This window comes from Macrobrachium nipponense, chromosome 5 (assembly GCF_015104395.2).
Source record: "Macrobrachium nipponense isolate FS-2020 chromosome 5, ASM1510439v2, whole genome shotgun sequence".
NCBI lineage: Eukaryota > Metazoa > Arthropoda > Malacostraca > Decapoda > Palaemonidae > Macrobrachium > Macrobrachium nipponense.
In genome coordinates this window covers 29,078,329-29,091,659 of record NC_061107.1, presented here as the reverse complement: position 1 = coordinate 29,091,659, position 13,331 = coordinate 29,078,329, and the positions used below count along the sequence as shown (strand labels likewise).

At 34.8% G+C, this 13,331-nt stretch overlaps 1 protein-coding gene across 1 annotated transcript; it reads left to right on the top strand.

Annotated features, from left to right (window-relative positions):
• Positions 1–857: 857 nt before the first annotated feature.
• On the top strand, positions 858–8,937 carry LOC135215262 (very low-density lipoprotein receptor-like). The gene is made up of 6 exons (XM_064249798.1): positions 858–925; positions 5,797–5,878; positions 6,094–6,221; positions 6,514–6,648; positions 7,881–7,926; positions 8,393–8,937. The coding sequence occupies exons 2-6, from the start codon at positions 5,833–5,835 to the stop codon at positions 8,503–8,505; spliced, it is 468 nt and encodes a 155-aa protein (XP_064105868.1). The 5' UTR covers positions 858–925; positions 5,797–5,832; the 3' UTR covers positions 8,506–8,937.
• The last annotated feature ends 4,394 nt before the right edge of the window (positions 8,938–13,331 follow it).

The following is a 13,331-nucleotide window of genomic DNA, read 5'->3' as shown; positions in this document are numbered from 1 at the left end:
AAAAGTCCCTATAGCATCTTTGCTAAAATATTTAAGTAATGAAATTATATTGCATGAATTACCTATGTCCGTTAATATCTTATTCGGTCTACCTCGGACTTAAAGTATTTTCATATATGTTAACCAAAGGAGAATTTTTTTAGTTGATAATATTTTCGTTCTCTCTAACCCACGAGAGGATGAAATTATTATCAGCTGAAAAATTCCCCTTCGGTTAACATATATGAAAATATATTAATTCCGAAGTAGAGTGAATTGGATATTAAAGGCCATTAGCTTAATGAATATTTAATATATATACATATACATACATACATACATACACACACACATACATATATATATATATATATATATATTATATATATACATATATATATATTAAATATATATGTATATATATATATTATATATATATATATATATATATATATATATATATATATATAGATATATATGTATGATATGTATATGTATGTTGTATGTATGTATGTATATGTATGTATGTATGCATGTATGTATGTAATTCTTCAAATACATGTATATAACCTATTTGTATGTTTATTTTATGTATATAATATATGTATATTATATATGATATATATATTATATATATATATATATATATATATATATATACACGTATATATATGCATAAATTCCACACGAATAGACGACCATGATTGAATCTAGAAAAAAACTTACTGCCGCCCATTTCCTTGGTATATGGCATATCCTTCAAGGACTGCTCTCCGCCCGGGCACCCTCCCCCGAGGGATCCCCCGCAACGATAAGTGATGCAAGAGGGCGAACCAAGGTCGGCTGAAGTCGTCTTCCTCGAGCTGAGGGAGCTTGGAATCAATCACTGCTCCGGAGCCGTCCTGATCACTTCGTTCCCTTGGCTGGCGACTGAGTCTCCGTTCAGGTAAGTTAGTAATATAACGTGTTGTGATGTCTGTTTGGTGTTGAAACATTTTGTTGGAAATATGACTGATCCGCATTTGTAGGAGTAGCGTAAATCTGGAATGGAGTTTTTGAGTAGAGAGACAATTCAGATCAATAACTACAATACTCAGTGTTTTTCCTATTATTCTGGTAATGACATATCCTATTAATCCGGGGTTTTAGTTTTACCACTGTACACCAATATATCCTCAACTGTGGAGACTCTCTCTCTCTCTCTCTCTCTCTCTCTCTCTCTCTCTCACTTTAACAAAATTATTAACACCTATGAATAGACCGTGCAAGCGTTCTTCATTCTTAGGGCTATCCTTATATATTCCCCCAGGGTTCTGTTAGGGGATTTCAGTGTCTCTAAATTTATGCCCTGATCTGTTTTTTGTGTTGATTTACACATGAATAAATGTGCGGCGGTGTCCTCCTTCCTCTGCATATATCACAGACCTCGTCCTTAAACAGTCGCTGGAAATTAGCCTCTTAAGTTCAACATATTCTGTCTGGCTTTCATTATGATACAGGCGTCTTTTGTTTCCAGTTCCCTTTTGTAGTTGTTTTCCCCGAAGTTCTATTTGAACCTCGGCTTCTTCTTTTCTTTCCTATTTTCTTTCAAAGTCTCTTGGATATCTTGACTAATTCTTATCTTTTTTTGTCTTTTTTTTTTTTTGCATATTCTCTCATTCCATTAATTTCTATATTATATTTGGTATATACATATGTTCACTAAGCTTTTTGTCCAACATTGTCCATAAGGGGCTCTTAATTGATACACTATTTCTTTGATTAATCTTTTCTCCTCCTAATTTATGATGTGGAAAAGCATTATTTTCTCGTATTCAACTTTGTAGGCTACTGGCCATATACCAGACTCAGCTATAGTTCCACAATAGGGCGTGCCCTTAGGTAGATTCTTGGCCCTCAGTCTCGCCTTTATATCAATGGAAAACCTTTCCTAGTATTTTTCTTTGTAACTTCTTTTCTATTTTTTTCTTGTTTCTTAATAAATAGTGTTGACGGTACGCAGAGAATGAATATAATAATCAATCTCTTTCACCGCTTGATGTTGTATCTTTCATATGGTGCATAATAGTTCATGACTTATACACATGCAAAATGGAATGCACATATTCTTATGTTGATGCTTCTCCAATTTGTAACTTTCTCTCAGTATTTGTACGTAATGTTGTAAAATGTAAGTGTTTTATGTTCAGATTCCGTATTAAAGCTTCCAGAACATTCAATGCAAAACGTTCAGAATGTATTACGTCATCTGCAGAAAATGTTTGATGTTACTGATAATTAAACTCTTATCTCTCTCGATTTGTCAAAAAAGAATTTGTTGACTTGCAAATAATTCAATCTCCAGAAGAAATGAGTACCTGGTTCCCAAAGCTGTTGTGACGTCACTGTTCGCTTGCGATAATCGTTTAAAATCATTACTTTCGTTTTAAGATATTTCTATGTTCTGAAATCGTGTACTGTTAATAGTTATTAATAGTCATAATCATTCTCATTCTCTCTCGTTTGAAAAGGAATTTATTAAGAGTTTTGCAGAAAACATCACCCTAAATAAATTAGGAGTTTCGCAAAAAACATCGCCCTAAATTGATTGAGTTTCGCAGAAAACATCGCTCTAAATTTATATAGTGTTTTGCAGAAAACATCGCCCTATAGTGCTTTAACGTCATCCATTTTGGTTTTTGTTGATCAGTAGTTCCCATAGAAGAGAAGGTCATTCTGATATTGGTGACAACTTGCGTTTGTTGTATTCTACTGTGTTTAGGGAACTGATTATTTCCTTTTGTGTTTAACATTTAATTTTTTGTGTGTTTTGTATTTAATTTTCTTTTAGTGTTTTTTATATATACTCAGTGTGCTTACTATTTTCTTAGTGTTTTTACATTTTTGGTACTTTTCCACATTGTGCATTTACATATTTTTGCATTCACATTTTGTTTGATTAGCTTAGCTGTTTCTTACTGATTTAACATTGCATACTTCATTTAATTCAACACTTGTGAATTAATTTGCATTTACTTACATTTCTTTTCAAATATTAATTATTGTTTAACAGTTTGAATTTTGATTTAAGGATTTAATTTAATCTAATCCTTTTGCATTTACTTACCCAAATACCTTAGCCAAATCCCTGATTAACGTCCAACAAAATACATCCCCCAAGGACACAGGCGTTTACGAAATCCCATGCCTAGACTGTGACCAATCTTACATCGGTTTAACAATAAAATCACTTCCCCAGAGATTAATACAACATAAATGGTCAGTTAGATATGGACAACAGAACTCAGCTATTGTCAACCATATAAATGAACATAACCACAGAATAAACCTGAATTTGTCATGTATAATTTATAGCAGTAACTGTCAGTACAAGAATCAGATGATAGAATCGGCCTTGATTAATCAGAGACAGGTAATGAACATCTCAAAGGGCGCCTCGGATTCAGATGTCATTTATAATATTTTTCTTCAACCAATGATTATGAGGATTAAAGAAGGATTATCAGTGGGAGTGACCTAAATTGGCTTAACTGTGGATGGATCTCTTGGTATAAATACCAACTTTTCTGTAACGTTTCTCATTCATCTACCTGAAGAGAGAGACAGCAGTCTCCTTTTAATATATATATATATATATATATTGGGACGAAGTCTAAGTATCTGGTTACTACACTTACCAATCAGAAAATAATTACAACAGCCCGACACCTGAACCTTCATCACAGATAAATTACGACTGAATACTCCAAAGGCAACAGTGATCCCTTAAAAACTTATAAATCAGACTGAGTTCATTTAAACAGGTGTGAGGTAATCTTAAATGTAATTAAATTAATTAAAGGGCTTCACTTCATCAACAACTTTTAAAAGTCCAAGTATTTCCCTAGTTCTAACTCACTTCAATTAAATTGAAGGAAACCAGCTCAATTATCACTCTATATTTCTATCTAAACCAAATTAAATATACTGGTGAAAATTTTAAATACAAAAAATTATTAGTAAACTCAAAATCTATAAATGAAATTCACTGTCTCAGAGATATTTATTGTTACTTGAAAACAACACAAAGTTTAATTAATCCTTGAATTAATTATTAAGTAAAATAAAATCAAAATTAATTTATCACAAAATCAAGAAAATCAGTTAATAAAAAATTAAATTATTTAACTAAATTTTAAACTATAAGCAACAAATAGAATTTGAAAAGAATTCAATTAAATATGATACGATCAATTAATGAAAATGTTTAAGTTAATCAAATTGTGAATGTAAGTGTAAACATAGAAAAATGTGGAAAATACCAAAATTGCAAAAACACTAAGAAAGCATTAATCACATGGAAAATATATAATATATAAAACACACTTCAATAAGAAATATGTTTAAATGCACAAAAAATCACTTTAATCAGAAAAACGGATAAATGCACAAAACAATCCCTTTACTAAGGAAAATGGGTAATTGCACAAAAAAATTCACCAACACCAAAATGTGAAAATATGGCAAAAATTTCCCTTGGATTAACCTAAGTACTTTCAGCATTGCAAGTGCTTTTTATGTTTAAGTTTAGTGCTCTGAACTTATTAAAAAACTCTTACCTGGGTATACCAATTTTTGAAGGACTTTTTTGAAATCACCAGTAAACACTTATACACGAAGCGCCTGTTACACACTTTAAAAAGTCTGTTCAGATCCCATAAACAAACACTAAGCAATATTAAATAAATCTCAGAAATACCAAAAATAACATTTATGAGTGACCGACCACTAAGTATAAAATCTATACATTAATGTGAAAACCAAAATCCTCTCGTACGAGAGAGAGAGAGAGAGAGAGAGAGAGAGAGCGAGAGAGAGAGAGAGAGAGAGAGAGAGAGAGAGAGAGGGCGATATTATCTCCTTATACCACGCTTTCAAATCTGAGAATGACAAAATCTCTCTTGTATGGTGGTTAACTGGGCGAGACATTAAACTAACTGACTCAAAACGTTTTGGACCTGAAGTTCCTTTGCTAAATCTTTATAATTCTCTTTTACAATGATAAACAGAGAGAAATTGGGATTACAGTCATAAATAACATTTATTACTACGTGATTTTAAGACAATAAAAGTCTCATAGCATAAGAGATATGATTTTTTAAAGTGAAAGCAAAGACTAAGTGACGTCACTTCCCATAGATGACGTATGCTGATATAGAATGTTCTAGAACGATCTTACGAAAGCTGATGAAATCTTCACATGGTTTTTCGACAAAGACACACAAGTCTGAAACAAGTCACGAACATCGTAAGATTGATCGGATTCCCAAATCAAAACGAGAACTCCGAGATCCTCTTACTCAAGTGATGAGAGCGATTTCTTGCTTGGAACAGACAATGCTAATTTCTCTCTCTTTTCCCATTCTACTTTATTCTTAAGTTCAAATTATGTTTTAGTGAATTCTGAAGTCACTTATAACAACATACTATCTCTAAGCAAAAATAATATGGAATCTGAGAATATTGCAAACACTTGTACAGCATTTCATAGTTACTGAGAGGAGATATGCATTGTGGAAGCAACAGCATACAAGAATATATATATATATATATATATATATATATATATATATATATATATATATATATATATATATATATATATATATAATATATATATATATATGTATGTATGTATATGCGTGTGTGCATGTATGTATACTATGTGTGTGATTGAAAAGATTCAAATGAATGGAATTGAGTTTTTTTTTTTTAATGAAACAAAGAATTTTAGAAATATCCCATATGAATTAACAGGGCAGCTGTTTCTCTTTTCAGGTTTCCTGGAACACACTAAAGGGCCTGATTAGCAAGATGGAGTTAACTGCTTTCCTGCTGTTGGTCTGCTTAGGCCTAACGTGTGAGTTTGATTCGTAGTAATATGATAGTAGTAGTACTACGATGGTGGTAGTAGTAGCAGTAGTAGTAGTTGTTGTTGTTGATGATGTTTACATAAAAGCATGATCATCACAGACACAGCAACTTTCCATTTTCGTTAAATATCTGGCAGTCGTACCGGTTGTTCTTCACAATATAGACTGGGCAATAAAGTCACACTCTTTCAACCTCTTCCAGCTGCAATCGACTGCTTACCCAGAGAGATCTCCTGCAACAATGATACTCAATGCATCTCCCAACGGGACATCTGCGACGGTATTCCCGACTGCGCCGACGGTTCTGACGAATATGATGATGTATGCCAAGTGAGTGTGGTTGAATGGAACGCACCCGGCTTCCCTTGGTAACAACGCCTATCGGGGAGCCGGGAAAAGGGCGTGGGGTTGGTAGTTTTACCTCTTTAGAGAATTGTTGACTAATAAAAGGGCTTTTGTGTCACCCACTCCGAATGGAAAGCTTTTGAATACATAGCTATGTGTGTAACATAAATACTTAATGTCCCATTAGATTTTTTTCATTTATTTGAAGCTAGAGTGAAAAAAAAAAAACACACTGAGAAAGCTTCCTTATAAACGCTGATTTTAATTGTCTCCACAGGCGTGGAAGCACGATTGCCGGAAGGACTTTGTGAGTTGCTCCAGGAACCATATAACTAGGTGCATTGAGATCGCTGATTACTGTGTTGCGGAAAGCCCGATATGTGAAGGCTCACTAGACCGTCGTCTCTGTACGGTAAGAGATTCAGGCGTATTTCTTTGGTACTGGGCTTGTTTCTTTTCTAGTCTTCATAATCACTTATGACTGAGACCGTCCTTTGCTTCTTTTAAATTAGAGCCCTCTTCTTTGGAAGATTGAATTTCAAGTCAGTGGCCCCGTCGTATTGTTCAATATGAATACAGTTCATGACCTGAATAATAATAATAATAATAATAATAATAATAATAATAATAATAATAATAATAATAATAATAATAATAATAATGGAATGTATATGCTATATATGCAGAGACTTAGGGAGATACTCAAGTCAAAACTCAACTCTAGGAAATATGGTGAAAGCCACAAACACATGGACAGCACCAGTAATCAGATACAGCGCACAATAGTGGAATGGAAGAGGTTGAATTCTGCAGCATAGAACAGGAAACTAGCAAACACACGACAATACACAAAACACTACACCCAAGAGCAAATACAGTCAGACTATACATAACAAAAGGAGGGAGGGAGAGGGTTACTAAGCCTAGAGGAATGCGTCGACATCGAGAGCAGCGCACTGTGGTAATATCTGAAAACCAGTGAAGACGAGTGGCTAAGGAGTGCATGGAAAGGACTGATAAAAGTAGACGAAGACCCAGAAATATACAGGGACAGGGGAATGACAAACAGGACAGAGGAATGGTCACAACAAAGCAATGCACGGACAGTACACGAGACAGACTAAAAAACTGGCCAGTGATAAAACATGGCTATGGTTACAGAGAAGAGAACACGAGAAGGAAACAGAAGGAATGCACATAGTGAGAAAAGTGATGTGCTCCTAAGGAGGCAGGATGCAACCCGGAACCCCACGCTATAAAAATCCCCTAGTCGAACATGATGACCGTGATAAAAAAAAAATTAATAACTATAATTTATGCTTGACCTTTTGTGCTGTTTTGTGTTTTATTCATAAAATTGCAAGAGTATTTTTTTTATTATTTACGTTTGTTTCAGACTTATAAAGACGGAGCAGAATATTGGCACTTGATATAAGTAACCTGTTAATAGAGTTGATGACTATATAAAATATTACGAAAGAATTATCATAGATTCCAGCTTTCCTCTTTGAACAGTAATTTTGTCAATGCAAATTGATAATTTAATTTTAACTCTCAATTCTTCTGGTAAATGCACGCTTAATGTGAATATCCTTACCTTATTAATCAATTATTTATTTATCTATTTATTCTTATTTATTACAGGTGCTTAAAAACCATCGGCTTAAGAAACTGCAGAATGTCCTTCTAGGTAATGTTTTGAACATATGGATGAATCATATAAAATTGAACTGATATAAGTAAGTTTCAATGTGAGTCATGCAAATTAACAGGAAATTTTCTTATTATAAATTTTCTTATTATAAGTAAACCCCTTCCACACGAGGGCCAAATGATTTAGGGGCGGGGTGGGGGGGGGGTGGGGGGCACCAGACACTGTTACCAATTTTGTGTGTGGATGACGATCACAAGTATGGTTCAAGACATAGGTTCTCCTGCCTGTGCCTACTGCCTGCCTTGGACTTTTTGATCTGGTAACACTGCTTAAAAGCGAGAGGATCAGGGGTAAGTCCGAGTGGCCGTCGTGTCTTTCGCCCTCGTGTGGAAGGGACATCATGAGCCGAGAGAGCAAATTAGGTTTCACAATATTGCACCCATGTTGGTAACAATATTGACATTGACCACATAAAAAACGATGTTCATTTATTTTCTTTCAGTCCACAGGGTAGAATCTGCATTGGGACCCCTCACGAATCCCTCTCGACCTTCGAGCCACGGTCTATTTGGTATATTTGGTCTGCCGACGCCCAGGCTACCTGGCTCGCAGTAGGGGGCATGACGTCACGCGAAAGACTCCTATAGAAGTTTTCCTTGGTATATATAGACATCAGTTTTGTCATTAATGAAAAGAAAGCTGAAGCTTTTACTCCAGAAGAAACGGGCATGCCCTCGAAATCTACGGGCACAAAGTAACATCTAGAATTCGCCGTCATGGAAAATTTTTGATGAATTATCATATTAAGTTTTTTGGAAATTTGTGAACAAGTCCTAAATTAACATTAGTCATTGTAATGTAGATGCTTTGCTTCTCTCTCTCTCTCTCTCCCCCTCTTTGTTTCCCCCGCATTCTCTTTCTCCCGCTTTCTCTCCCTCAATCTCTCTCTCTCTCTCTCTCTCTACGCAAAATGGCCATGATACAAATGTTAAAAACCAGTGATTGAATTCAATATTTGTCTTAATTCTAAATAAACTATTGCAAATCTATCGTTTTTAATGCACCTTTCTTTTATCGAGAATTCCTACTCAACATTTCTCTGAATTACACAAAAGCTGTGAAGCCAAAACAAATAAAGTATGCTTTTCTTTTTATTAACCTTATCCAGAGTATTAGGGGTCGATTATAAATATCTTAATTTCTGTCATTATTATTATTATTATTATTATTATTATTATTATTATTATTATTATTATTATTATTATTATTATTATTATTATTATTACAAATTAACAGTGTCTACCCGGCTATTTTATTATTACTGAAAAAGGACAAAAGTTCACTTGAAAAAGTGTTCCTAAAGGTTTATGATAATGCGCACGTGCCGACAAACAAAGAGGACAACAGAGACTTGAAAACAGGAAAAAAGTCATCAAATAAAAAGCCAATAAATATACGATTAAAAGATTCCACCATCAATCTGAATGACATCTCGTTATCTCCCATTACCCTTGTAGGGGTATAGTGTAGTTAGTGCACCTCAAGTGGTGAACTTTAGGCATTACTTAAGGTTCTTGCAGCGTCCCTTCTGTGGCCCCCACAAGCTGCAACCCATTTAATTTCTTTTACTGCACCTCCTTTCATATTTATAAGGAGGCTCAGAGAGAAGACCGCTTCCACATTTTGCAATGAGCAGAAGCCCAAAGTATAAACTAACAACGGCTGCATTTGTGAAACCTTCTACGAGGGAACTTGGATTTCTTCATCCTCCTCCTTCGAGGAACCTCATTTAGACATCCGAGAGGATCCGGAGGGAGAGACGAGCGACAAGAAATACTCCCCACAGACCATCAAATGCACAAGGCGTGATCCGACCTCAGGCTTACTCAGGACGCGTGCAAGGTTTTCCCCTTAAGCATAAGTTGTAGATATTACTCATATTCCTAACATTTAACGTAAATTAAAACGTGCTAAAATCTAGTCAAATAGAGTCTTGTTTCACCAAAGAAAATTAAAATGAATATACTACATTTCATTAGAAATCTTTTCTTGTACTGTTTAACATGCACATTATTTTTATTTATTATTTTTTTTTACATTTTCATTCTCATAAAGAAATCATAAATATCCATATCCTAAAATTCCTGTATCTTTAACTCAACGCAAAACACCTTTTTCAGACATTTTTAGGCTTTCCTACCCAAGAACAAGAAGAAGAACAACAACAACAAAGTAGTTTGTGAGCTTACTCCCCGAGTAAACGAAAATATCGGCCAGAGACATGAATCACGAACTCGCTCTCCCCGAAGTCACAGGCTGCTACAACATAGGGCTCGTCCTACGGAGCTCCAGAATACCCTTGCTGCTGCACAGGCCACCAGCCAGACGATGAGACCATCCGACCGATACAACTTCATCACACCAGTGGCGCCATGTTTTGGTCTGAGGATTAGTTGTCAAGTCCACGTTTTGTAATAACAACCGTTGAAGTCAATTTGTGCTTTAGTCCTGAAGACGCCGCAGTTATGGGGGAAAGTAAGTAAGTAGAAACTCCTCTGAAGAGAGAGAGAAGTATAGACTGATTCAGAGTCTAAAAGAAAAGAGAATCTATGCAAATAAAGCGCATGATGTTCTATCCATCTCTCTTATATTGTGTGATTTCTTGACCTATATTCTCGGCCATATGTATACTTTTAAAAATATGTTTATATAATAACTTTTGAGTAAAGCACCACCAAAGCAAGGTAGTTTAGTGCCAATTTATGAAGCAGTAGAAGTCGACCGAGGAGAACCTTCCTACAGATTCAGGTTCCATCTAATTAAGGAAACATAAATCTAATTAGAAAGGTTTTAATAAGAGTAAAAAGTTATTGTGATTAACTTCATAAGGGAAGTTCTCTTCGAAGGTAAAATGTCGGTGCATTTAATGTTTAGATCTATTTATAAAATAATCATTTCGTCATCAATTATGCTGTAGCTTGTCAAGAGACCAAGTAATAATACACATTTGGGCCTCGTAGGAGGGGTAGGGCCGTCAGTGCACTTCACGGGTGCACTGTAGGCATTGCTAAAGGTTCTTTGCACTGACCCTTCAGCCCCTAGCTGCAACCCTTTTCAGTCCTTTTACTATCCCTCCTTTCATATTATCTTTCTTCCATCTTACTATCCACCCTCTCGTAACGATTGATTCACAGTGCAATTGCGATGTTTACCTCCTCTTACGCCTTTCAAACCGTTTTACTGTCAGTTTCCGTTTCAGCGCTGAATGACCTCATAGGCCACAGTGCTTGGCTTTTGGCCTAAACTCGATGTTCCATTCGATACGGTTTTCCTGTTAACATATGTTTATGGTAAATGATCTTTGGACAGTAAAGGAAAGCATATATTGTTTTACATATGTTAGATTTTACCGATGGGTGAATGAATATCAAAACTAAAAACAAGAGTATGGTCTGAAAGTTGCCTGTGAAAAAGAGATGTCTATTCTCATACAATATTAATGAATATGGTTCAATTAGAACTGGCCGTTGGTTCAGTTATTTAGGAAATGAGCAGTGAAGCCAACTTTCATTTGTGTAACACCTTTCATAAAAAGGCAGGGCTCTAGCCTAGGCATATAACAAATTGTCTGTATCTCTTGGGAATATTTTTCTTTTTATTATATGATTTGGACTCGGAACGGTATAAAAATAGCGCCGTAGGGTGTAATAATGAGATGAATCAGGCCTATATGATGTGATTTTCTCTTTTTATGTTGTGATGGTCTTCTCTTTTAGTTTTGGTTTGTATTTGTTATTAATTTGTTATGCGTATGGGGGTACCCTTTATCTATACTTCATTGAGTTTCTATCTCTCGTAGGAACAATAATTCTAATACTTCTCTGTTCTTCTGGACTTCTCATTTGATCTCATATTTGATCTCTCATTTGATCTTTATTTAATCTCTCAGGAATTCGGTTTCCGTTAGGATTCTGGGCAAGATAAACACCACGTTTCTTTTCCTTAATTATTATTGTAACACACACAATTTCACTTTCCTTTCACACACAAATGACACAGGGTAAACGGAGTATAAACCAACGCAAGTTATGCATCCAGACGTGAGTAGTTTACTGGTCTTTTCTTTCATTCCAACTGGACTCTGGACCCATTTCTGATTTCTGGCTCCACCCTGTCTTCTTCTGGATTCCACCCTAATTCTTTGTAATTGGTTAATCTCTAACGCCTACTAATTCCGGCAACGACTTCTAACGAATCAGGGCGTATGCTGTGAGCAGTCGGTTCCACCCACTTGTTATTCGTTGCTCGGGTCAGAGTTTACAACTAACAGCTTGCATCATCGATTTTTGTTATGTCCCTATCTGCGCTTTATGAGTGTCATAATGCAAACATTCTGGTTTGCGTTTCTCTTCTACTTCTCTTTCGCCATCATCTACCAAAAACTCTACTAGTACATTTCCCTTGCTAAAATGTTTCCTACATAACTATTCCTACAGACTTCTGCCTTCTGCTTAACATAATTACTCGGCCACCTACTGGCATTGGCCTCAATGCCAAAACATAGCAAAGTTTATCACAAAGTACTTATACATAAAAAAAATACGATACATATCTAAAGTAATCACAAATGGCAATATGTATAACAGATGTTAGAACATCAGTTACCTGAAGGCAAATTATTAATCAAAGTCTTAATAGTGTTGAGCTTGTTAATAACTAACACTCTGACAATACATATGAAAGCTAGTATGGTGACTACTAACAAAACAACATTTACCATTGACACGATGGGTGAAATGTCAGTCTTGTACACATGGAAAAAATGGTTAGCTTCTTCAAGCTTCCTGAATGACTCTAACTCAAGTTTAGACAATTTGAAATCCTTAACATTTTCAAAATGATTTATGTGGCTTGATAAATTCAATGTATAAGTAGCAAAAATGGTTGGTTTGTAGTATAAATAATTCAAAATAACTACTTCACAAGATGTAACAAATGATTTGATGTTATTAAACATTATTTGTGATTGATTATTTTTGCAAGTGACTTTAGCTGTTACTTGATTTTGTGAAAACACTACTAAATCATCATACAGTATTTGAAACTTGAAATCATGATTGTAAGGGACATACTCACAGTTATTCTCACCATTTCTGTCATTAATTAAATCATCTATGCAATACAACTTGTTAAGTAGTTCATAAAAACTGGTTGGCTTCAAGCATGATACAATCATCAAAATCCTTGTTACTTAGTTGTACTAAAAGGAGGGAATTTTATTGCAATGCAAAATGTATCATGTCCTGGTTCAAAACAATTAACTTGTTATTTACTAACATTGGAAAAGGGTAAATTGATATCAAGTTATTAACCTCATTATTTCTAAATGGTATAAATAAAACAATGTGATCAGAAACCATCTTAACTGTTATTAAACTATA

Coding starts and splice junctions, on each gene's coding strand:
- LOC135215262 (XM_064249798.1), top strand. CDS start 5,833: ATGGAGTTAACTGCTTTCCTGCTGTTGGTCTGCTTAGGCCTAACGT. Junction 6,222..6,513: donor AATATGATGATGTATGCCAA/GTGAGTGTGGTT, acceptor TTGTCTCCACAG/GCGTGGAAGCACGATTGCCG. Junction 7,927..8,392: donor ACTGCAGAATGTCCTTCTAG/GTAATGTTTTGA, acceptor ATTTTCTTTCAG/TCCACAGGGTAGAATCTGCA.